At 64.9% G+C, this 1,327-nt stretch overlaps 1 protein-coding gene across 1 annotated transcript in view; it reads left to right on the top strand.

Moving 5' to 3' along the window:
- MRPL10 (mitochondrial ribosomal protein L10) overlaps window positions 1–807 on the top strand; it is a 4,412-nt gene extending 3,605 nt beyond the window's left edge. The window contains exon 3 of the mRNA XM_033511609.1: window positions 105–807. Within this exon, the coding sequence (XP_033367500.1) occupies window positions 105–454 (350 nt within the window). The 3' untranslated portion in view covers window positions 455–807. The remainder of the gene's footprint in view (window positions 1–104) is intronic.
- The last annotated feature ends 520 nt before the right edge of the window (window positions 808–1,327 follow it).

Genomic DNA, 1,327 nt, shown 5'->3' with positions numbered 1-1,327 from the left:
TGGGTGGGATTGGGGGCCCAGCACTTGGGAAGCTCATCCAGGACTTGGAATGAGGATCCAGGGCTGGGAATGTGGCCCCAGGGCTGGGAATGACTCCCCCTGAGGGAGCTGTGTCCATGCAGAGGAGGGGTGGGCAGCCTGCAGGGCCGAGCAGTCCCTTCCCAAAGGTCTGGAATATTCCACGCCCATCCCGACCTGCCCTTTTCCAGGCGCCTGCATCGACGGCACCATCCTGAGCCGGCAGGGCGTGGAGAGCTTCGCCCGGCTGCCGTCCCTGGAGGTGTCCCAGGGGCAGACGGTGGCAGCCCTGTCCCTGCTGTCCTCCCAAACCTCCTCCCTGCTCCAGCGGGGTCCCGCTCACCTCACGGCGCTCCTGGACGAGCACATCCGACGGCTGCGGGACACGGCGGGAGCCGCGGAGCCTCCCCCGGGCCGGAGCTCTGGGAGTCACTGACGCTGGAAATGGAGAACCAATTCCTTCCCTGGCCGTGGGAGCCCCCAGGATAAGGGATTGGAGGATGATGGACACAATTCCCATGGAATCAGCTCCAGAATGGGCGGTTGGGGACTGGAGGATTGGCACTGAGGCCCTGCCAGTCCCTTGTGCTCCCTTGGGAAGATCCCAGCGGCGTTCCAGCTGTCAGCAGGGATCTCTGGGATCAGCCAGCGGAGGAGGAGCGCGGGATGGACCCTCCCAGGGGGATTTTGGGCACTCCCAGCCCCGTGCCTTGGGAATGGGGGTGTGCTGTAACACTGATCCCAGCCTGGGATCGCTGTCGTGTCCATTAAAGTGTCTGGAAATGCTGAGGCCTTGTCTGGAATTTTGGGGAGTGGGTGGGGGGATGTTCCTGCTCCCCGAGGGTGGGGAGAGAGGCCAGGGCTGCTCCGGGGGTCTGAGGGAGCAGAGCTGGGGGTGGGAAAGGGAAATGCCAGCGTGGAGGGGTGATCCCTCACACCCCCGTGGGTCAGTGACTGCTGGGACTCCTGTGGCTGGAAACACCCCTGGGGTGGCGATTCCCGAGACTTCCATGGGGTGGCAATTCCCGGGATCCCCATGGGATGATCGGCCCCGAGACCCCCCCCGTGGGCTGGTGATTCCCGGGATCCCGGTGGGTCAGTGATCCCTGAGACCCCCGCGGGTTGGGAACCCCAAACCCACCCATGGGATGATGCTCCTGAGACCCTCAGCCATCCTGAGACCCCCGTGGGTTGGGAACCCCAAACCCACCCAGGGGATGATGATCCTGAGACCCTCAGCCATCCTGAGACCCCCCCAGCCATCCTGAGACCCCCGCGGGTTGGGATCCCCAAACCCACCCATGGGATG

Source organism: Parus major, unplaced genomic scaffold (genome assembly GCF_001522545.3).
Source record: "Parus major isolate Abel unplaced genomic scaffold, Parus_major1.1 Scaffold382, whole genome shotgun sequence".
In the NCBI taxonomy this organism is placed as follows: Eukaryota; Metazoa; Chordata; class Aves; order Passeriformes; family Paridae; genus Parus; species Parus major.
The sequence above is the reverse complement of the archived record's forward strand: the minus strand, read 5'-3'. Positions and strand labels throughout refer to the sequence as shown.